The sequence below is a fragment of the Desarmillaria tabescens genome (assembly GCF_030435595.1).
Source record: "Desarmillaria tabescens strain CCBAS 213 chromosome Unknown EV420scaffold_4, whole genome shotgun sequence".
Taxonomy (NCBI): domain Eukaryota; kingdom Fungi; phylum Basidiomycota; class Agaricomycetes; order Agaricales; family Physalacriaceae; genus Desarmillaria; species Desarmillaria tabescens.
The window spans coordinates 1,474,081-1,493,761 of NW_026848303.1; the positions used below are offsets into that span (position 1 = coordinate 1,474,081).

Here is a 19,681-nt window from a genome sequence, read left to right on the forward strand (position 1 = left end):
CACGTTCAATATCGAGTAATAACACATCCATCAAGCTTGCCACGGCGATGAAAGTCAAACTTTAAGGAGCTGCAGTGACTGCTACTTGATGCTCAAACATAAAGCGACTTCAAACTTTTCAAAAAGCATGTCTGATTACTTTGTAGAACTAGAAGTATTTATACGAACGTAGATAACAAAATAGCAAAAAAAATGATAACGCGACAGCAATAAATGTACATAACAACAATCCAAATTGAACCCTCAGTCCCAGTCCATATCTTTCCGGTGTCGATGATGATTGCCTAATGGACTATCACCTACGAACGCCGTCGTGTAAACAAGGATCTTCTCCTTTGCACAACCCAACCTGCCAGCCCTCACCCTCGGAGTGTCCCACACCCCACCCCGCTCCCACACAGCACCCTGTACCGCCTGCATCCTCAGATACACCGGATTCATGATAAATCTCTTCCTCGGTCCTAGGTCCGGTGACATAGATCTACTCCGCGATATCACTCGGCGAAACTCGCTGTCGTCCCGCGGGTCCAGCATTGGTTCATTCCTCCGGATCCGGGATTTAGCCACATGCTCCTGCTGATGTGCTCGTAAGAAGGGTGATATAAAAGGCTCCAGGCCGCGCTTGAACGGCGTCTGATAGGGAAGTGGATGTTTGAGGACAGTGTGCTGTGGCGCATCTGCTCCGTTCCCGAGTGCGATAAACGTCGGAGGTGTCGAAGAAGATTCTTCCAAAGCGTCAACATTAACGTTGCATAAGAACATCGCAACCTGCTCTTTACTAGCGCGATAGCCATCCGGCATTAGCCGCATCTTCTTCATCTTCGCGGATGTTTGGATCGGGTCATCACGGTAGGAATCATCGCAATTCGGAATAACCGAATATACCATCGCGTGCATATACGCGTTCTGAAAACCCTTCGCAAGCTGAATAAATCTGCTCACGTGTTGGCCCAACTTTGAATTGGATCGTGTGGAGATGATAGATGATATCGATGATATCGATGCTTTGCGAGTCTTTGGAAGTCGTTGGGGAGATACAGACTTCGGAGATGATAAGATCTCAGACTTGGCAGGAAGTAGGGGGTACGAAGAGCGGGTCCTGGGATGGATGTATCGCGATTAGACGCGAAACGGGCCGAATACATCGACATGATGAGGGGCCAGGGTCTGGTATCAGAGTAAATGGCTGCATGGCGTCAGCAAGTGACTTTACGAGAAGTATATCAGAAGAGGGAGGTGGTGATGCCGGTGGAGTCGTGAAGTCAGTCATCGTCGACGTAAACGATGAGAAGCTCGATAGGTCGCTGTTATCGGAGGTAGTCGATGTTGGAGATGATATTGAGCTAGACGACGAATTCGTCCGGCATATGGTACATAGACCTTTCTTGCTCCACCCGGAAGGCTGATTATCATCTCTTTGAGGCGCTTTATCGAGCCTTCTCCGTAGTCTCTCCTCGGGTGCCCAGCTAGTTACCTCAGAATCCAAAAGCACGTCCAGTGGGTCCAATTTATGACACTTCAAAGTAGAGACGGACTTGGACGACCTCGACAGTGAATGCGTGCGCTCAGACGCGGTAAGAGGAAAGAGAGAACCGTTCATGGCCGTAATCACTTCCTTGAACGACACTGAAGGTCCTGACGCGTCGAATCCGGTGTCGTCACTTGCGGTATCAGTACTGTAGTCTGAGGTAGAAGAGAGGTGTTCTCGGCGCGCCTTTGACTCGGATAAACAAGACGAACCGGCCCTCATCTTCCTGTGACGCGACGGAGGCATCTGCAAGGCTGGAGTGACCACAAAGCTGTAAGCGTAGCCAGAGGATGATGCTTCTGATGTTGACGAGGCCGACGAAGCGCGAGTTTGCGATAATGAACTGTATGATAGCTTTGGCTTGCGCGACCTGCTGAGCGTGACTGGTCGACGCGACTCGAATTGTTGCTGCTGAGCTTTGCGCTGTTCCTCCTGCCTCAGCCTTGCCAACTTTATCCGTGCTTTCTCCTCCCGCAAACGTAGCTTCTCGTTCTCCCAAATCTTCTCGCACCGTTTCTCCCAGAGCTCGCGTTTGCGCTCTCTTTCTCTCAGTGCTCTCCTCTCCAATTCCATCTGTATCCTCTCAGCCTCTAATCGTTGTGCCTCCTTTACTCTCTTCTCCTCCTCTTCCGTCAACAGCAACATACCATTTGGAATGAAGCACTCGTCAAAATCTTCGTCCTGTACCGCGGCTATGCGAGGGTCATCATCGGACGTGACTTCGATGCCTCTTAATTTGAGAAGCAGAATCTTGGCGAGATGAATGTCATCGTGTGCGTAAGCAACGTGTAGTTGGTCCTCGATCGTGTGAGGGGGTGAAGGGGGCGAGTCGCAGTAGAAATAGTCGTAATAGTCAGGGTCGTTGGACGACGGCTGAGGAGACATGGGTTCCGATGCTGACGTGGATGGTGACGGTACACGAGACGGTGGAAACGATGCGACGGGCATAGGTTCTGCCACTTATGATATTGAGCATATGCTGCATAACATGTGGCTGTGCTTACCTATGAGCGTCGGAACGACCTCGGCCGGGGCGAGAGGCTGTTTAACCTCGGAATTTCGGATTATTACTGAGCCCAAAGGTTGCGGTGCGTGTGCTGCCGGTGCGACGAAAAGCTGGTGAGGTATGTCCAACTTGGGTGGTGACCTTCTCGTGGTCGCATGCCCCGGGATCCCCCCGGAATGCTGACGGAAGTTTACCTCATGGGCACGAGAAAGCCTCTCTTCAGAGGACTTCCTGGCCAGCGCTGCTCGCGAAACCTCGCGAGAACGACCGCGCGCTATCATGGGAAGAGGGACGCGGGAGTGACGGCGGGATGGGAATGGGTGGAAAAAGATGACGAAAGATACAAAGGCACAGATATAGCCTTGGGAACCCGGCAGGAAATTCAGGGAACCAACAGGGATGCCACGTTCAATCACACTGATTATCAGCCTCGAGGCCGACAACACGGCGCCTGATGAGACCTATGAATACTCATTATTTAGGAACCTTTAATTTGTATTTTTACTCCGGCATCAGTCCCCGCTATCTTGTCCCCTACTCGGAAGCAAACTTTATTCGACATTATCTCTTCTTTTACGCCCATATCTATCGACGCCTACTATGTCCGCCCTTGCCGATATTCTTGGCCAGACCCGAGTCGGTCATTCCTCCTGGTCGTATCCAACGACGACCAATTTCTAGCGCAATTGCCCAGGGTTACTATTGTCTGACGACACAAATAGAAGTCTCCTTATCTGCCAATCGGACCGTGTCCGCTCAGAATACATGGACCCACAGCTGGTTTCTTCCTCTTTCCTTTTTCTCTCTTGTTTCTCTCTTCCGGTCTATATTAATGTTCCATCGTTTACCGACCGTTTCGCTCCTTACGCGGTCTCGTTTTGTCTCTGTCTATTCTTCATAGCGCCACGGACATTGAGTCATGATACGGATTCAGGGCTATTCAAATCTCATCACATTGTCTCACCGAAAGATTGGTCCCTGTATTGCTAGTCCCTCCCAGTTTTTTTTTTCAGTTGGTGTCCGCCCTTTTCTCTTCTCTTTGAGTTAACTTTCGGGCCTGATGCTGTCAGTGTGACTCTGTCTCATAATAGAGCTTCTGAGTCCCAAGATGTGCCCACGAGTGCTTCTGGACCTCCATATGGCCCCGTCAGTGTTCCTTACGGTCGGCCATTCCCTAATGGATGCCACTCTCGTATCCGACAGATGGCCTGTATCCACCTCCTTATCTCTTAATACGCCGTATGCCTCTCTTACGATCCGCATCAATGCTATCAACACTCGAGGCCCGCCACATCAGGGATATTATATTGGCTGTTATCATCTCATTCGACCGACTTGAAGGCTAGCCAAGTCCGTACTTCGAAAAATAGAACGCATTTTCTCAGCGCCAGAGCTTAAATTGACCCTGCTGTTACGTCGAACGAGGAACTGTCGTTTATTCTCACCACCCTACTTCCACTACTCCTTCTCGTGTTACCTAGCGCCGCCTACATTTGGACTCCCTTCTTAACGGCACATAGTAAACAGCCCTGGCTGTTCATCTCTTACAGCCTCAGTCAGCGACGGGACAGCATCATGATACAGCGCACCTTCACGGCATGGTACGGCGCACAAGAATCTCCGACATCTCCTACGCGGAACAACAGAATAACGCCACCTATCTCGCCTATCTACTAATGTATTCTCTCGCTGATCTCCGAGCCCACCTCAGGTAAATATTTCCGGATCGTCATTTTGTCGTCACTGAAAGATGAGCACATCGTCCTTGTGCTCGTCACAAACATTCAACCTCCAGTCAGCATGCGTCCTTGTGTCAAAAAATCGATAATGATCGTAACCCCATGCTATGGCTCGTCAAGTCCACCCTGGCCAGATATCCAAACCTATGCGAAACCCGCATCCAAAAAGAGGTGTCTTCAGGTAAACTAGCAGGCCTCGAGGCAGAACATGTTGCAATATCTTACGAGCAATTCTCAAACACGACGCAAAAGAGAAAGGTATCCTCTCCTTGACTGCCAGTGCCTTGCGGCTTCCTCATCACCCCCACGTTCACTGCCCTGCCAACGAGAGGGATCTAGTACGAGTGTCCGGGTCGCTATAGAATACTTACTATGATCACCATCCCCCCATCTCTGTCAACGGATGGACCTTGATATCACGAATGTACTCGGAAATGAAGCCGTAGGCTATCCCCCGTGCACGAAGAGTTGAGGGTACCTAGATAACCATATTTACAACACTACTGAACAACCAATTATCATCGACGTCATTATCACAACAAAGATGTACAACCTAAAGATAGCCCAATGTACAGTCCTCCAATACGACATGTGAAAAACCCATATGAAAGATAGAAAACAACAGAACGTTCCCAAGATGCGACGACAGTGCGGCTATTGGCTTAGTGATATTAAATCCGAGTCTTAGACTAGTCATATCCTCCCGGAAGAGCGGATTGCGGTGGGAACGTTTCGCTAGATGGTTATGTGGCTTATGGTCCGTGAAGCCAGGAAGCTGATAGTGATATTGTTACAACAATAGCGTCAAAGGCAGGACGAGATGGCCGACCAAAGCTGGTAAGAACTAGAAGAACGATATTCGGGCTTTTAACGCCCGTGCCAAGTGTGTATAGTGAGTATAGGTGTCGAACAGTGGTTAAGCTCCTGTATTGAGTTGAGAGTGGGCGCTAGGACTCGTACTAACCATAATTGTATTCCCTAGATAACCTGCAAACGTAACTGCCGCAGTCTTGTTGGACATCGAACTGAGAACTGATGAAGCAGGGTGCGGCTTCGACTGGTCTTGGGGGCAGTGAAGCTGAAGTCGTACATAATTTCCTCGGCGTCGGACCCAAGCCCAAGCCAAGACACCATCTACCGCTTTCGTGTTAAGAACCACAGGAGAACCATGAACATCTTTGAGAACGCCTGATGTCATCCAAGAAGGATAGAATATTGTTGGCCTGCGGACGTCGACGGACGCCACACGCAGAGGCATTATGTAGTGACTTGCAGTGCACCCTCAAACTCAGACAGTTTATGATTGTCACCATGAACCGGGAAACAATACTGTACAACGTCGCCATGTCGAACTTTCAAATTCGCCTCCCCGAGCCGGCCGGTCCGGCGCTTCCACCTCGGAAAATCAGTAAGTACCGTTCCCTCGTAGAAGTAATCCTCATAATCAACAGATGATCATCTAAACTGAATTTTCTCTCCCGGAAGAATTGAGGGAAGCACATCCTTGAAAATGAAGTTCCAGGTCGTCGGTCCAAGAAGCAGATAACTGACATTTGAATGTTCGGCATTTCTGTTGTACACCGCGTCGTGTTGTTCCGCCACGTCGTCGCCGCGACGGAAGGAGCCGTGGCTCGGCTGCCCGTAGCCGGGATAATACTAGATAATGAATACGATAAACGGTTAGCACTCAAAGTGAGGTCCGAAATTCCGAATATTTGAAGTTTCGCGTCAGAAATAATTGGCCTTGGCCGGTGGCTCACTACTTCTGGAAACTTCTAGCGGAGAGCGGCTGTAAACGTCCGCGTCAAGCTTGAACCTTGACGCGCGGTAATAGAGTCAAATGGTACAGTTATTTACCGGTCATTGCAACACCATGGTTCAATGAAACATTTAGCCTCTTGCTCTCCCTCTGTTCATCCTTCATCGTCAACTTGTATTACATTGCTAATGTGTATTGTATCTTCATGTTCTGCAGTGATTCTTTATATGTGATGCGAATAATATTCCGAGAAATTGAGGCTTCTGTTCTAAAAATATCTATTTTCTCACGAACTCAAAATCTGTCCCAGCAACGTGTGTCCTCCATCTCATTGTAATCACCCACAAAGGCCTCAACAATGTTGATGACCTTCTGAAGAACCTGTATGACAAGTTTGAGACCAGACAGCCATTATCTGAGGAGTCTAGGGCATAAATAAAAGTGCAGTTCTGTCAAGCCATTGCCTTTGATGGACAGTCTGACAGTCCAATGTGCCTATTATTTCCCCGTTGCCTCCGAATTTTATTTTTCCTCTTGCTCAATTTTTTACTATGCCTGGACGTGCTAAATCAAACTCAAAAAAGTGCCAGATTGCTCGCAAATGCCATGACCAGCTAATGGAAAAGGCAGTCATTGCTTACAAGAACGAGCTTGCCAAATTACCCGGTGCTCCTCGGAAAGGTGCAAGAAAAATCTGCAAAGATTTCGAGGCTGTATATCAGAGGGAGACTGGAAAGGAGATCTCACTTTCTTATAGCACTCTTATCCGCCTAGCCAATGGTGGCAAAACGAAGGCACAATCAAACGCAATGAAGAGCCATCTTTTCCCTGCCGAGGCCAACAATATTGTTGATTTTGTTCTGGCTGTAGCCTCCGAAGGCTTCCCTCTCAGCCACCGACGTCTAAAGGAACACATCAATGAAGTATTACAAGCACGACTTGGTCCTGAATTTCCCGGTGTTGGAAAACAGTTCACACAACGCTTTGTAGAGAAGCATTCCGACCTGCTTGAAGACGGCATGGTCAACGCCACTCGAAAATAAACGGGGCCGTGCCGTGAACCATACAAACAATGATGCATGGTTTGAATTGCTGGGAGAGGTGTTGAAAGGTGTTGACGAGGACTGCATATATGCAGTTGACGAGATTGGCATTCAGCCATCAGGCGGACAGAGAGAGAGGGTGATTGGTGGACAGAAAGGCGGACGTCAATATCAGCAGCGTGATGGTAGTCGCGAGAACACCACCGTTCTTGTAACTATTTGTGCTGATGGCACTTCGACCGCACCGGCTGTAATCTTCAAGGGACAGGCATACCAAGTCAAATGGCAGCAGGACAATCCCGCCAACGCATCGTGAGTACAAATGAATACATGTTCCTCCTACATATATTAATAGCATTGATAGTCTGGGCTACTCTAAAAAAGGCTGGACCGACAGAGAAATTGGCGTCGAATGGATCAAGGATTTTGATCGCCAAACGTCGAGGAAAGCAAATGGCCGTCGCCGCCTCTTACTAGTTGATGGACACAATAGTCATTACACCAGGGGGTTTCTGCAATATGCACGCACTCACAATATCCGTGTCCTTTGCTACCCATCTCACACGACGCACGTATACCAAGGGCTCGATGTGGTCATATTCAGTCCACTGAAGCTATACTGGAGTGACGAAAGGGATACCTGGGAAAGGGAGAGAGGGGAGAAGGTTGATAAGAGGAACTTTCTGACAGTTTACGGAAAAGCTCACCTCCGTGCTCTCACACCCGTGAATATCAAGGCGGCATTCAGAAAGACAGGCGTATGTCCATTCAACCCGAACATTCTTCCTGAAGAGTCCTTTGCTCCGAGCCGAACCACGTCTTGCGAAAGTCACCTCCCAGTTCCACCTGCCACACCGGTACGCACTGTTGCGAAGCTGCTGCAAAAATTAAGCATCAAGGAAAGCGTTGAAGAGGCTGAAGAACCCACTGGTGCCATCGATCATGATACAACTCAAGAATCTCTGCCGGCTTCCTTCGATGAGACATTGAAAGAGCTAAACGAAACGTCACTTGCATACCTCATCTCCAATGACATTCCACCCCCAAACTCGCCACTCGATCTCCGAGCTCGTTCTCTTATCGCAACGTCACACTGTCTTGATGGTGTTCATCCACAAACCGCGACAGAGCTAGAGCTCCTGGCTTCACTACGAGAGGTCCAGGCTGAAGCAGAGGCATTGCGACAGCGCCTGGTGTCCATGCAGGCAGCTAACGTGCTAAATGAGATGTACTGCAAAGTGCTGAGGACCCATCTGGCAAATTACGATAAGAAGAAGCAACAGGCGAAGAAATCTGGAATGCTAGTGGGGGATGGACTGCCACGGTTGTTGTCAAGTGACGTGTTCTATGAGCTTGTTTGCGACCATGAAGAGAGGCAGAGGGTGGCGGAGCAAGAGAAGCGAGCTCGTAAAGCTGCTAGGGAAGCTAGATCTGAAGCTCTAGAGGTCTGGAAAAAGCAGGATGAAAAGAGAAAGCAAGCAAACAAGACGAAAACAGCACTTTACCAGACAGCATTGAAGAGATGGCAGGAGCAGAAGGCAGAGGCAAGGTCCAGGGGGGAAAAGTTCACATTAAAGAGACCTGTGAGGGGCCCACTAGCTGGTCCTATACCCAAGCCAGCAGCTACGGCAGTGGAGGATGACAACGACGACGGAGAAGGGGGATCTGATAGCGATCAGAGCGACTCCGAGTAGCTGACCAATGATGCCTGGGTACGCGGGCCGGACCGTTTCAATGACTCAAAATGGTCCAGAATACCCACGCCACAATAATGCTGCGAAAACGGACTTGTACCTGCACCTTCGAGCATCCTTTCTTTACTGTATCTTGTTGTTGCATAGCATTACATATTTCTACATTCAAATATAGCCATAATTCCAAACCAATTGGAACTTACAGCGAATATTCAATTTTGCTGTTTCATTGACCGGTAAATAACTGTAGAGGACGGGCCGCTGAGAACGGCGTTTCTGTGCAAGAATAAGGCTATCTTTGATGAAGCACTTGAAACTTATAATAGGCCGGAAAGACCAACCGTTTACAGTTGCTTCCAGAACTGAAAGCTGCGGGCACTATGTAGGACAAGGCACTTAGAGCGAGCCTATATATGTAAGGAGTGAACCTAAGTCATGCTAGCAAGCTCTGCCAAAGTCGACATTCGATGTCCGCATCCCGTTTGATGACTATCTTCCGAGTCAGGGCCAAGCAAGCACAGCACCGGAACCCCGCATTCCTCCACAAATCGATCCTCAACCTCTAAATCCCCCAACTCCACGTCTTCTAGCCCGTTTAATCCATCCCATTCATCCTCGTCGTCATCAAACTTGGCAACTTTGGTATCGATCTTGTCCTCCTTGTCCTCCTCGGTTTCTCTGTTCCTTCGCACCCACACATGCAGCATTCTCCGTCTTGTAGTTGCAAGCTGAGCAAGACCATCTTTCCAGCCAAGCTCAAACGCGGAGAGAATATCTTCATGGAGGTTTACCGGAGCATTAGGGAGGGCAATTGAGAGCGATCTGAGTGTCGGCGCAGACGGAATTATGCGGACTTTCTGGGGAAGATCAACTGTCGATGATAATCTCGAAGGCCCTGGAACTTGGGACGGAGATGGTGGCGCGGACCGGAGAGATATGGTAGCCGTGGCTAACCCTTTCCTACCCTTTCCTGATTTCTTTGCGGTTGACGCGGCTAATGCTCTCTGTTCTTCTCCCCAGTTGGCTTCCAGCCACTGCTTAACCACTTTTTCTCGCTCTTTGGCACGTCGTGCACCCCCAAGAGCGCATCGCTTACCAAGGTCATACCACTCCTCACGCACACTAGGTCCTTCCAAGGTCGGGCCGCCTAGGGACACTATGAAGTGTAGAGCATCCATCCAATACAAGATGTTCTAGTTTGGAGAATCTGCTAACTATCGTATCGATATCCGCGTCATAGGTGCTGGTCGTAGACAAGTCCAGAACGCGAGTATGAGAAAAGGTGCGTGGCAAGTTGTTTGTGACCGCGCGAATCAATGCCCGTGAAGGAAGACGAAACCGCAAGGCGCTGATGTGAGGGCAAAGGAGAAGCGAAGAGAAAGTATGGTCGAGACGAAAGAAGACGATCGGTTGAGCAAACGACTGTCCAGGCGCAACCTGTAGTTGAATCACATCTAAGGGATCTTGGACTATGGAAAGGGAGTGTAGAGATGCGTGAGGCCAGAGCGCAAGAGCCAAGAGCGTACTGTCGAAATATGAACCCTGAATGAAACGAATATTGGATGCTGAGTGCTGAGTCCAGACAGTAATATCCAGCCCACCTTCAAGAACTGAAGGTATGAAGCCTTTTGTACGCTGCAAGTTGGGATTTAGTGATCTGAAAAGACAGCGTGCCCCTAGCAACTTACTAAGGTCTGAATCGGAACTCAAGCACCCTGAGCTGTCTCATATCCCTTTTCAGTTTGGTTACCAGCTCTTCTAGATCTTCTGGGGCAAAATTCATGGGGCCGACCCATAAAGTCAGTTTCGTGATCTCTGTCAAGAGGCCAACGACATTTATTACAATGTTTGCATCAGCAACCCAAGTTTCCAGTGAGAAGCTACGGACCCATGACGCCGCAGGATCAATAATTACACTTGTAGAGTTGTCATCATTTGTGGTGGTTGTGCGTAAACGGCGGTATAATTGGAGGACTCGGTCAGGATGATGGAGCCTGATGTTTCTGAAAATATCGTGAAGAGGTACGGGTGAATGAGGGAGGGCGCGAGACAGTGACAAGATAGTCTTCTGGAGCAACAGCTCCGGTACGTGGGAGAGAATGTCCGCGTAAAGTTCTGCGGGAAGGGTAGGGAAAAGAGACATGTGTGGTAAGGATCTAGAGCAAACGAACGTGGTAGCAAATTAATACAGATAGAAAGAAAGGGTACCAGCATCCCTTGAAAAAAATTGCTTACCTGGTTCCTTCTGCGTTCCAGAATCGAAGTATGATTGGCTGTTCAAGCTGTCGAACTCGATAAATAGTTCCGCCGAGTTCGCAGCAAAGAATAAGCGTCTACAGCATTTAAACAGACGACTTGTTCCAATACCTAGAGGTTAGCACTAGGACCGAATCCCTAGGGGCACTAAGATGCCACCAATACGTGATGTTGTCTCGAGTTTGACACCGGGGGTCTTGCCTTCCTCTTTCGTCACCTTTCGTACCCTCCGGCCTCACTCTTTCGACGACAAGATGGATGGCGAGCTCTTGCGCGTATGGCAGCTCGTCCACGAACTCAGCGAGCAGCTCGCGCACAACCAAAAGCTTACTGCGACTCTCCAGTCTCAGGCTAGAGCTCTTCAGGTGCGTTGATCTGTAAAAAGCGTCACCGCCATGCCCGTAACGCTTTTTTTTCCAGACCCAGGCCTCTCACAATAGCAGTGGTTTCGTTCTGAGACGCTTTAATACGGATATTACAAAAGGTGTGTTAGGTTTATCATGATTCTGCGGGGGTGGTGTTCAGACGGCACCACAGAGGTATTCGAGTCTGAGTTGGAGAGAATGAACGCGCAAATCATCATCGAAAATCAGACACTGTTACACGAGAACAAGCAACTGAGCATGCTGCTCAAGGAGTATGAAGGCACGATGGACACTGTCATGACCAAGTTCAGAAACCATGCTGCAAGTCCTGTTTCATGTCTTTCTATATCATTCGTTTAACCACAATTTTGCAGTTGGCAGCTCAACAACATGAGCTGACGCTTACGAGACACTATGAAGGCCTGCTTATGGCTCGTGAAAATCAGACGTTATCTGCAGACCTGTCCTCATCGACTAACATGGCACGATCACTTCAGCGATTATCACACAACCTCCGGAATCTACTTCGCTCCATGGCCGGGGAGAACCCTGATGCAGAACCCCATCATCTGCGGTCCCAGTCCGAGGCTGAATATGAAGATGGCTCCTCGGACCAGCTCATTGATCCCGTCGAACTCCAGTCACTTCTGGATGCGTTGGACGAGCATGCAACTTACACAAATGCTGCTGGGAGGGAAGATTGGGCCATAGAACGCGAATGCGAGATTGCACGGTTGGAGCGGGAGAACGGCGAGTTGAGGAGAATGCTAGGTATCGACCCTTCAAGTATGGCGGAGACTGGCATCGATATGGACGCAGAGGTGGAGAGAATGGAACGGCGGAGGCATCCGGAGCTTTCGCAGCGCCAGAGGGCGGGTGGGCATGGTAGAGAGGACAGCGGTGATGTCTACTGGCCAACTAATAGCGCCAGCCAGCAGCCGCAGCCGTACCAGGCCTCTACCACACCCCAGCCGGGACAAACAAATGATGTGGGTACAAGGCTCCAGAGAGCCTTGGATTTCCCCGGCATGCGAACTGGTACTCAAGGCAGACGTCCAGGAATGTTTGGTACTACTGGACAGCGAGGGGGATTGGGTCGAGGTGCTATAGGCGGTGCCCCGCCGCCCCCGCCTCAAAGCCTCTGGTCCAATCAACCTCCATCGCCTGCACCACCCGTCATATCTGATCGCCTTTGGCCATCACAAGGTGGATCGACGCTTGACCTGAGCAGATGAAAGTCGTTCGTTTTATGGTTATATTTTTTTGTTTCATTTTGGATTGTACGACGGGATCATGCAGTTTAATTTATGTAGACAGGGACACGTGTACTTGGATAGAGATTGTTATTTTTGCTATGATTGCAGATATTATCATTTGCGTAGCCTTTCTATGTCCCCTCTGTCGTGGACACGTCGCCGAGAATAATTTACAAGTATTCTTGGTGTGAGGAAAATGCCACCCCTGGAATAGGCTCGTGGGAAAGTTTGTATTACATACTTTTGATGTGGAGGGGCTTGAGACAAATCGCCTCCTTGTAAAACATTCGCAACTTTCAAAACCTCCCACTCGCTTTCACCAGGTCATTTTTCTACCAGCTTACCCTTATCTGCCCTTTTATTTCGGCCTCGCGCTTGTGCGCAAGCTCTATCGGAACCTACATAACGTCCAGCGCTTCATTGAACCGCTTATTCACTTGAAAGCTCACTAGAACCAGCCGCTGTCGGGGAGCCCATTATTCCTCGCCTTTCGCCCCTTCGCTTTCGACGTTTTTAATAGTTATCAAGTCCTATCATTTCCCATGGCTGCCGCACTAGCAGGACTCTCCGCCTCAGTCACGCGTATTCTCTATCTCAGTGGCTTCCCCAAAGAGCTGAAGACGAAGGACATCCAGAGTGCCTTCTCGGATTGGGAGGGCGTCAGTGGTGGCTTCAAGATCAAGTGGCTTGACGATACCAGTTTGTTGATTGTCTTCCAGGATGCACCAACCGGTGAGTCACCGGTCCCTACCCGTTGCTCCCGTTTTACATCTTTTTTCTTCCGCTGTACACTGATATTCTCTTTCCTTCAGCTAAGCGGGCGTATCTCCAGACCCTTGCATTCCCACCTCGCATTCTCACATCACCGAACGGGGTCAGCGCCAGCGTAAGGCCATACGATGGCGCAGACGCCCAGACCGTTATCCAAAACGTCAACTCGCGCGGCCAGCACAATCCCAACAACCCATCTCGTCATAATAACCGTTCAGCCTCCATCTCCGTCTTTCCCAACCGAGGTTCCATCTCCGCCAATACCGGTTATCGTCCCGGCAACGTGCAGAACGTCAGTATTCCGGAGTTTCAGTCGCAACAGAATGGGCGCGATCAGCCGTCGCCTACCTTGCCCAGTCTTCCCAGCCATCCAACGCTCAACTCCCTGATTAGCTCATCTTTGGGTGAGGCTGTGAAGAATGTCAATCCCCCATCGGATCCGGCTATTCTTGCGACGAGCTTGAACCCAGATATGAATGGTCTTGCGGGAGGTCCAAGGATTGGGAACCCTGGAAAGAGGATGCTGGGTGCTGCGCTGGGCGTTAGGCATCCAGCTTTGGGACCGAGGGTTGTGAATGGAGGTAGCGCCGCCAATGGTGGTGCGAAAGGCGGCGTCGACAACGTCATGGGTGATGTTAACAGAGCTATGGGAGGATTGGTAGTGGCTGAGTGAGCAGCAAGTGTGCAACGTTCACTTTTTCTCCCAAATCCCTTTCGCGCTTCTGCTTTTTTTTTGTAAGATAAGATGTCGTTTGCGGAGGTTTTATTCCGAATGTTTCCCACTTTTTTAACTGGAAATGGCGTGGGGCTGTCTTTTTGTGGAGTTCCGGCGGTATTATTTGGGAGTTGACGGTGCTGACAAGCGATAATAATGTTGACTCGCAACCACTCATTCCTTTTCTCGTTCAAATAATTGCTTTTTATCGAATTACAGTTATTTACCGGTCATTGCAACACCATGGTTCAATGAAACACTTAGCCTCTTGCTCTCCCTCCCTTCATCCTTCATCATTAATTTGTATTACATTGCTGATGTGTATTGTATCTTCATGTTCTACAGTAGTTCTTCATATGTGACATGGATAATATTCCAAGAAATTGAGGCTTCTGTTCTAAAAATATCTATTTTCTCATGAACTCAAAATCTGACCCAGAAATGTGTGTCCTCCATCTGAATGTAATCACCCACAAAGGCCTCAATAATGTTAATGACCTTCTGAAGAACCTGTATGACAAGTTTGAGACCAGGTGCCTATTATCCGAGGAGTCTAGGGCATAGATAAAAGTGTGGTTCTGCCAAGCTATTGCCTTTGATGGACAGTCTGACAGTCCAATGCGCCTATTATTGCCCCATTGCCTCCAAATTTTATTTCTCCTCTTGCTCAATTTTTTACTATGCCTGGACATGCTAAATCAAACTTGAAAAAGTGCCAGATTACTCGCAAATGCCATGACCAGCTAATGGAAAAGGCAGTCATTGCACACAAGAATGAGCTTGCCAAACTACCCGGTGCTCCTCAGAAAGATGCAAGAAAAATCTGCAAAGATTTCGAGGCTGTATATCAGAGGGAGACTGGAAAGGAGATCTCGCTTTCTTATAGCACTCGAGTGATTCCAAGTTGCTGACTAATGAGGTTGTACATGGGCGTGTTCATGACCCAAAAGTCCCAGCCACAATAATGAAAGTGGACTTGTATACCCGCCCTTTGAGCATCTTTTTTACTGTTCTATTGTTGCAAATACACGTTTTCGTCAAACCTAGTCAATCCAACCAATTGGAACTACAGTAATATCCAGTTCTGACCGTAAATAAGTATAGTAACTCCGTTCCTGTTCGACGTTCGAGATGGAAGTCTGCGAGTGAATTGGATCGAAATAATGCCACGATAGTTGTTACATAAGCGGACTAAGAGTCGTAGCAACACACTATCTCCATATACTTATTCTGTCCTTTTCCGTGGAAGTACTAAATTTTGGTATCTCTCAGGGTAAAGATGGGGGAGCTACGGTCCCGGGGCTACCGGGGACATGACATGCAATATTCTGTCACTGGCTGACGCTGCTCGCGGGCTAGGTAATTGATGGTTAACACCGTTTTCCGCAGTGCTGACCTATCTCAGGGCATGACAGCGACAGGAGACAGGATCAGCACGCATCGCAGAGGTCGATGGATTCGATTGTACTCAGCGGCATGTTGAAGACAAGGGCCATTGTCTGACGTAGGGTTCGTCGTCAAGGATGCTATAGGAGAAGCTACACTTGTGATCAAATGTTTTGAGGTGGGACAGAACAAGAGCTGCGACTTGTGAACGGCATCGGATTCTGGTGGAATGGTTCTTCAACTATAATTATACATTACGTCAATCAGTTGGTATCGTTTCTTCCGCGAATCCGCCCTTTGGTGAGCCTTTGTTCCTTCTGTGTGACCCTAATAGTATGGCACTCATAGCCTTTCGGTACTAGTACCCCGCTCCATCATACTACGTCTCCAGTGATTTCCCCGATATGGCTCCCTCTGTTGTCGCCTGTAATCTGAACATGTCATTCAAACACACTTGCCCAGGCGTCTCAGAATCGGTAACCTCCCCGGAACTCATCAGCGGACTCCCATTTAAACTTTCACTCTGCCGCGCACACAACGTGGTTGCCTGATTTCCCATTGTTCAATGTTCATCCCTGATCAGCGCCACAATATGTGTCCCAACGAAGACGCGGAAGGTTTTCGAATGTATAATTAAGGCGTTGAAACGCCGCGTCACTATAAAGTCCTATCCGTCAAGGTTTCACGGTTGTTTCTTTTCAACCCAGGACCCGTTCTCACTCATCCGCAGATGCTCCACTATTATCCCTATCCTCCCGAGAACTCACGGCATGCGTCCCGCCTCTCTCCTTCAGGTATGTTCATGCCCTTTGTCCTTCTCCAGACCCGGTCCTCACATTTTCATTCCAGGGCATCATATGCCAGACTATTGGCAACCACAGACTGACCCCCTAGCCGGTAGCAGTGCAGTTTATGCGGTTCCTGACTCTCTAAACATAAGCTCGCGGCCACAGGACCAGGGTTCCTCGTCTTCAATGAACCATCACCCATCATACTACACAGATTTCTATTCACCCACCTCATCATGCATGACGTCGGGCACGGTATTCTCGTCAGGACCCATGGGGCTGGACGGTGTGGACGAGGAGATGGAGGATGACTACGCCTGTATGGCATCGACGTCACATAACAGCACCCAGGCGCACGATAGACAGACAGAATGGGCTTACTCCCCAATGACGGACTCGCCATGCTCATCATTCGAATCACTTGGTCATGATTCCCAGGAGCCCTTCTTCAGAGACAAGCTCGCTCCATTCGAGCCACTCTACGTTCACGATTACGAGCATGGCATTCATTCGGTCCTTTCCGAGGAGCAGGGCCTTTACCAGGACCTCATCATCGATACTCGGTGTGCACCGCCCATCATTTTCGAGCGTGATGACCACGCTGAGATTTCTCCTTCGGATGTCACTCCTTCGCCGTTGACATCGATGGATTATAATCTGCCGGATCCATCTGACTGGCGGACTGTCTACCAGCCTCCATTCCTACAACAACAACAAGCACAACAGGCGCCACCTTTATCCTTCACCGTTCCGTTATCTATTCCCATTCATCAACCGCGTCCTATCCGTAAACCTAATTTTCGCATGATGGAGTTTGCTGCGTCGCTAGAGGCGGCTGTCGGCTCTTCTTCCCATTGTGATCCTGTTCCTTGGCAGGGTTCATCGAGTCATCATCCACAGTCTGATTTACCCATGACTCACTCTGTCGACCGTGACGGCATGGGGCGCTGTTAGTCTTTCATTCTCATGTCTTTCTTCTTTCCATCAACTTTTCGCATAGCATCTTTCAAGAACACGCCTGGTTTTCAGTTCGGACCATGTCATGTAGCATATAATCATCACCCTTTGCTGTATTGATTGATTCCCGTCACATGAATGATGATATAGTATGTACAGTAATATAGTTCTACCTGTCGTAAACGTAGCGAGGTGTCTACAATATTCCGGAGAACCATGTGTCCTTGACAAGTTCCGAGCGAGAGACATTGTGTATATAGAGGTAAAACGGGGATCGCATGCGGATATCGTGAGCAACGGAGTTACACCAAGAAGCCATATCGGCGCCTATCGACAGAAAAGGTTATGTGCATTGTAAGGAGAACATTACTACCTCGTTCAAATACCACCGCCGGTAGACATAGATCTGGCTCTCATCGGTCTGCTTCGATAGCCAGAGCCGACGGAGAAAATATCTGGCCATGCGAATCGTCGATGCAGTGCAGATTGATGCCGTTTTTCGGTCTCAATGGTGTCTGACGAAGAGATGTACCCAGGTAAACCTTGCTTGGTAAATGAGTGAAAAGGGATGCAAGCGGGCGAGGCCATAGCGTCTGGAATGGTTAAACGGGAAGCGAAGCCCGGGGTGGTGCGACCATAGGCAGTCGAGGGATGATGAGGGCTGGCAGTTACACGAAGTGGGTCGTCAATGAATGCCGCATGGATCCAATTCCCGAGGTCAACTTCTGTAAAATTGAAAAAGTCAACGCTATTTCCGACGCTTTCACTTTGATCTTCACAATACTGTTCGTCTCCTGGAACCAACGCGTCGTAGTAAACACGCCTCCGTAGCTCCATGTATGCTTTATACGAGCCAAGTGATTCCTGCGCCTTCAGGGAGAGTTTTGCAGCCTGGTTAATCAACTCGTAGATGTTCGCTTGCTGTTCTGGCTCGAGAAGCTGGCTTTCAGGCGGCATCAAATAGTCCTTCTCATCACAAGGGGAGAACGTATCGTAATCATATGGTGCCAGGTAGTCAGTCGTATCTATCTCAATGACGGAATCGAAAGGAGAGAAATAATCGTCTGACGGAGGGATGAAGGTGCCGGAGTCGCCTAGTGTGTCACAGGATACGGAAGATGTTTCGAATGAGGAGTCGAGGGAGGGTACTGCGGTGCTTAGCTCCGATAATTTAGGGTATGACAGTGCAGCAGGTGGGAAAGATCTTTCGCGACGAGACAGAGAAGAATCAAATGTTTCGCTAGGATTGGATAGCGCCGAGGAAGAGGCAGGTTTTTCGCATTGAAGGGAAGATGGTTCAGGTGCATCGCTAGGGTTATAGGACGTGTCCGGCTGAGGCGTGTAAACATCGGCGATATTAAGGGAACGCAGCGGAGATGCATTAATATGATGAGTCGATATAGGAGAATTAGGAAGGCGAGACTTTTTCAAAGGACGACCAGGAGAAGCAGAGCAATGTTGCGCGCCAGCAGAGTCGGTATTTGCTGTCGCGTTCGGAGCCGATGCAGGAGCGTTCGTAGTCATGGGAGCTAAGGCTGTACGTTTCGCCTTGACGGGTCGCTTCCGGTTTGTCTTCGCTGGTCGGGTGGAAGCCGAGTTCTTGCAAAACGATCAGCGAACAATCAAAGATGGGAGCAAGGCTACAAACCTCTACCTGTGCCCCAGAAGCAGCAAGCTGAGCCTTCTGCATCCTACTTCTAGTGAGATTGTTGAATCTCTCCTCTTTAGCGACCCGAAGACCTAAATATAAATGAGACAATGTTCCGCAACTACCAACGCCTAAAACGTACCTCTTGAATGGAAGTAATCATATAAATGACGACGGTCAACGTTGTAACGCTCTTGAAGGTCCTTCCTGATTGAAAAAGATGGCATATATGCGCCCGGTTTGATGTGTACTTCCATTTCGCGAACAAGGTCAGGTCCAAGCCGAGCAGCCAGATCTACAAGACGATTGTAGCGTTAGCATATAGCTATAAAATAGAAGAAATAGCGCATATACGGAGAGGATTGACCCTTCTTGGCTTAGTATTGTCATCAGCGCCATCCGGAAGTAGCACTTCGACAGTTCCTGGAGATTCGTTCTGTCCTGATGTTCGTTTTCGTTTTTTGCAGGCTGTGGGTTGTACAGTGCAGAAATCACCCATCTGGGATGAGTTGTTGGTGATTCGTGAGGTAGATCGTGGGCCGTCGGGTTTCGCTTGCATCGTAGTCCAATGTGAAAAGAGGACAGGTGACGTCATAGACTAAGACGCGTCGCGTAGAGGTATGCAGACCACGTGAAAGAAGAGTTGCCTATTTCGGAATCTGAGGTCGGAAGAGGTGATGCCAGGTTCACCACCTTCTACCTGACAGCGAATTGACAGAAGCGACGTCTTCTCTATGAACAGCAAGAACAGAAGAAACAGGTTGTTTGAT

The 19,681-nt window shown here is 49.1% G+C and overlaps 8 protein-coding genes across 8 annotated transcripts; 4 read left to right on the forward strand and 4 right to left on the reverse strand.

Moving 5' to 3' along the window:
- Nucleotides 1-243: 243 nt before the first annotated feature.
- EV420DRAFT_1636890 (uncharacterized protein) lies at nt 244-888 on the reverse strand (the record flags this gene model as incomplete). The annotated part of the gene is made up of 1 exon (XM_060476645.1): nt 244-888. The coding sequence occupies one exon, from the start codon at nt 886-888 to the stop codon at nt 244-246; it is 645 nt and encodes a 214-aa protein (XP_060337136.1).
- Nucleotides 889-978: 90 nt separating this feature from the next.
- EV420DRAFT_821391 (uncharacterized protein) lies at nt 979-3,228 on the reverse strand. Its single transcript, XM_060483607.1, has 2 exons — nt 2,533-3,228; nt 979-2,481 (listed from the first exon to the last, which is right to left on the reverse strand). Exons 1-2 carry the CDS (start codon nt 2,813-2,815, stop codon nt 1,061-1,063), a joined length of 1,704 nt encoding a protein of 567 aa, XP_060337137.1. The 5' UTR covers nt 2,816-3,228; the 3' UTR covers nt 979-1,060.
- Nucleotides 3,229-8,945: 5,717 nt separating this feature from the next.
- Nucleotides 8,946-11,213, reverse strand: EV420DRAFT_1510980 (uncharacterized protein). The gene is made up of 5 exons (XM_060471543.1): nt 11,005-11,213; nt 10,484-10,925; nt 9,925-10,341; nt 9,111-9,881; nt 8,946-9,060 (listed from the first exon to the last, which is right to left on the reverse strand). Exons 2-4 carry the CDS (start codon nt 10,910-10,912, stop codon nt 9,198-9,200), a joined length of 1,530 nt encoding a protein of 509 aa, XP_060337138.1. The 5' UTR covers nt 10,913-10,925; nt 11,005-11,213; the 3' UTR covers nt 8,946-9,060; nt 9,111-9,197.
- On the forward strand, nt 11,214-12,839 carry EV420DRAFT_1510985 (uncharacterized protein). The gene is made up of 4 exons (XM_060471544.1): nt 11,214-11,390; nt 11,446-11,509; nt 11,563-11,711; nt 11,765-12,839. The coding sequence occupies exons 1-4, from the start codon at nt 11,280-11,282 to the stop codon at nt 12,623-12,625; spliced, it is 1,185 nt and encodes a 394-aa protein (XP_060337139.1). The 5' UTR covers nt 11,214-11,279; the 3' UTR covers nt 12,626-12,839.
- Nucleotides 12,840-13,188: 349 nt separating this feature from the next.
- On the forward strand, nt 13,189-14,090 carry EV420DRAFT_1261149 (uncharacterized protein; the record flags this gene model as incomplete). The annotated part of the gene is made up of 2 exons (XM_060467047.1): nt 13,189-13,378; nt 13,459-14,090. 2 exons carry the CDS (start codon nt 13,189-13,191, stop codon nt 14,088-14,090), a joined length of 822 nt encoding a protein of 273 aa, XP_060337140.1.
- Nucleotides 14,091-14,809: 719 nt separating this feature from the next.
- EV420DRAFT_1510992 (uncharacterized protein) lies at nt 14,810-15,054 on the forward strand (the record flags this gene model as incomplete). Its single annotated transcript, XM_060471545.1, has 1 exon — nt 14,810-15,054. One exon carries the CDS (start codon nt 14,813-14,815, stop codon nt 15,041-15,043), a length of 231 nt encoding a protein of 76 aa, XP_060337141.1. The 3' UTR covers nt 15,044-15,054.
- Nucleotides 15,055-16,248: 1,194 nt separating this feature from the next.
- Nucleotides 16,249-17,260, forward strand: EV420DRAFT_1636896 (uncharacterized protein; the record flags this gene model as incomplete). Its single annotated transcript, XM_060476646.1, has 2 exons — nt 16,249-16,312; nt 16,368-17,260. 2 exons carry the CDS (start codon nt 16,249-16,251, stop codon nt 17,258-17,260), a joined length of 957 nt encoding a protein of 318 aa, XP_060337142.1.
- A 489-nt stretch (nt 17,261-17,749) lies between these two features.
- Nucleotides 17,750-19,602, reverse strand: EV420DRAFT_822577 (uncharacterized protein). Its single transcript, XM_060483609.1, has 5 exons — nt 19,266-19,602; nt 19,054-19,206; nt 18,912-19,003; nt 18,043-18,862; nt 17,750-17,988 (listed from the first exon to the last, which is right to left on the reverse strand). Coding segments are annotated over exons 1-5 (1,308 nt in total). The 5' UTR covers nt 19,507-19,602; the 3' UTR covers nt 17,750-17,986.
- Nucleotides 19,603-19,681: the final 79 nt, after the last annotated feature.

Excerpts from the sequence above, each read along its gene's own strand:
- EV420DRAFT_1510980 (XM_060471543.1), bottom strand. The coding sequence starts at position 10,912 with ATGTCTCTTTTCCCTACCCTTCCCGCAGAACTTTACGCGGACATTCTC. Across the intron at positions 10,342-10,483 it reads GGGATATGAGACAGCTCAGG|CACTCAGCATCCAATATTCG; the intron begins GTGCTTGAGTTC and ends GTCTGGACTCAG. Across the intron at positions 9,882-9,924 it reads GATGCTCTACACTTCATAGT|GAGTGGTATGACCTTGGTAA; the intron begins GTCCCTAGGCGG and ends AGTGTGCGTGAG.
- EV420DRAFT_1510985 (XM_060471544.1), top strand. The coding sequence starts at position 11,280 with ATGGATGGCGAGCTCTTGCGCGTATGGCAGCTCGTCCACGAACTCAGC. Across the intron at positions 11,510-11,562 it reads TAATACGGATATTACAAAAG|AGGTATTCGAGTCTGAGTTG; the intron begins GTGTGTTAGGTT and ends ACGGCACCACAG. Across the intron at positions 11,712-11,764 it reads CCAAGTTCAGAAACCATGCT|TTGGCAGCTCAACAACATGA; the intron begins GCAAGTCCTGTT and ends ACAATTTTGCAG.
- EV420DRAFT_822577 (XM_060483609.1), bottom strand. The coding sequence starts at position 19,506 with ATGACGTCACCTGTCCTCTTTTCACATTGGACTACGATGCAAGCGAAA. Across the intron at positions 19,004-19,053 it reads TGATTACTTCCATTCAAGAG|GTCTTCGGGTCGCTAAAGAG; the intron begins GTACGTTTTAGG and ends ATTTATATTTAG. Across the intron at positions 18,863-18,911 it reads CTTCTGGGGCACAGGTAGAG|AACTCGGCTTCCACCCGACC; the intron begins GTTTGTAGCCTT and ends TCGTTTTGCAAG.
- EV420DRAFT_821391 (XM_060483607.1), bottom strand. The coding sequence starts at position 2,815 with ATGATAGCGCGCGGTCGTTCTCGCGAGGTTTCGCGAGCAGCGCTGGCC. Across the intron at positions 2,482-2,532 it reads GGTCGTTCCGACGCTCATAG|AACCTATGCCCGTCGCATCG; the intron begins GTAAGCACAGCC and ends CATAAGTGGCAG.